At 39.4% G+C, this 855-nt stretch overlaps 1 protein-coding gene across 1 annotated transcript in view; it reads left to right on the top strand.

Moving 5' to 3' along the window:
* Nucleotides 1-576, top strand: part of LOC106871542 (ras-related protein Rab-37-like) — a 51747-nt gene extending 51171 nt beyond the window's left edge. Inside the window, 1 exon segment of the mRNA XM_014918044.2 lies at nucleotides 250-576. Within this exon segment, the coding sequence (XP_014773530.2) occupies nucleotides 250-352 (103 nt within the window). The 3' untranslated portion in view covers nucleotides 353-576.
* Nucleotides 577-855: the final 279 nt, after the last annotated feature.

Here is an 855-nt window from a genome sequence, read left to right as displayed (position 1 = left end):
TAAAAAAGAAAAATTCTTTAAGGCAGTGCCCCAGCATGGCCAAGGATAGATAAAAGTGCTATCACTTATTTGTTCTTTTGTGCACCACCCTGGCTTTCTTTCAGCACTTCTTTCTCTCTTCTTCCCCCTCTCTCTTTCCTACCTCTTTTTCCTTCCCCCTTCTTCCTCCCTCTCTCTCCCCTCCCCTCTTTCTCTCCTTTCCCCTCCCCCTTCTCTCAGCCTCTCATTATTTTCCTGTCTTATTTCCAGAGACTTGAAAATGAAGAAAACTCGCAAACCAGACGAACCTGCATTTAATGTGGCTGAGTATATCCAGCAGGAGAACACAATGAAAGTTGGTGGCTGTTGCTGAGAAAGCCACAGTCTAATATCTATTTCGATGGTGGAGAGGAAATATATATATATATATATACATAGATATATATATATATAAACAGCTTGGGAAGTGCTGTCCTGGATTGTTCTACCAGTCTTCTGTTCTATCCGGTGTTTATTCTACCAGTGTTCTATTCTACCACATATGTGTTCTACCAGTTCTCGGTTATCTCAGTCCTCTATTCTACCAGCCGTTTGTAATACCATATATATGTTATACCAATCATATGTTTTACCCGTTGTCTACACTAGCAGTTATTAACTTCTACCAAGCGTCTGTTCTACCAGTCTTCAGCTCTACCAGATGTATCTTCTACCAGTTGTCTATTCTAATAGGAAGATGTTCTACCAGTTCTCTACCGTAAATAATTTCTACCAATCCTTTCTTCTGCTTAATCAGATGTTTCATGTCTTACCAACAATGTGAAAACTATATCTACCAGTTTTTACATTGCTCTTCTGAAATGTTCAACCAATGTC

Source organism: Octopus bimaculoides, chromosome 29 (genome assembly GCF_001194135.2).
Source record: "Octopus bimaculoides isolate UCB-OBI-ISO-001 chromosome 29, ASM119413v2, whole genome shotgun sequence".
In the NCBI taxonomy this organism is placed as follows: domain Eukaryota; kingdom Metazoa; phylum Mollusca; class Cephalopoda; order Octopoda; family Octopodidae; genus Octopus; species Octopus bimaculoides.
This window is presented reverse-complemented; position numbering and strand designations above follow the sequence as displayed.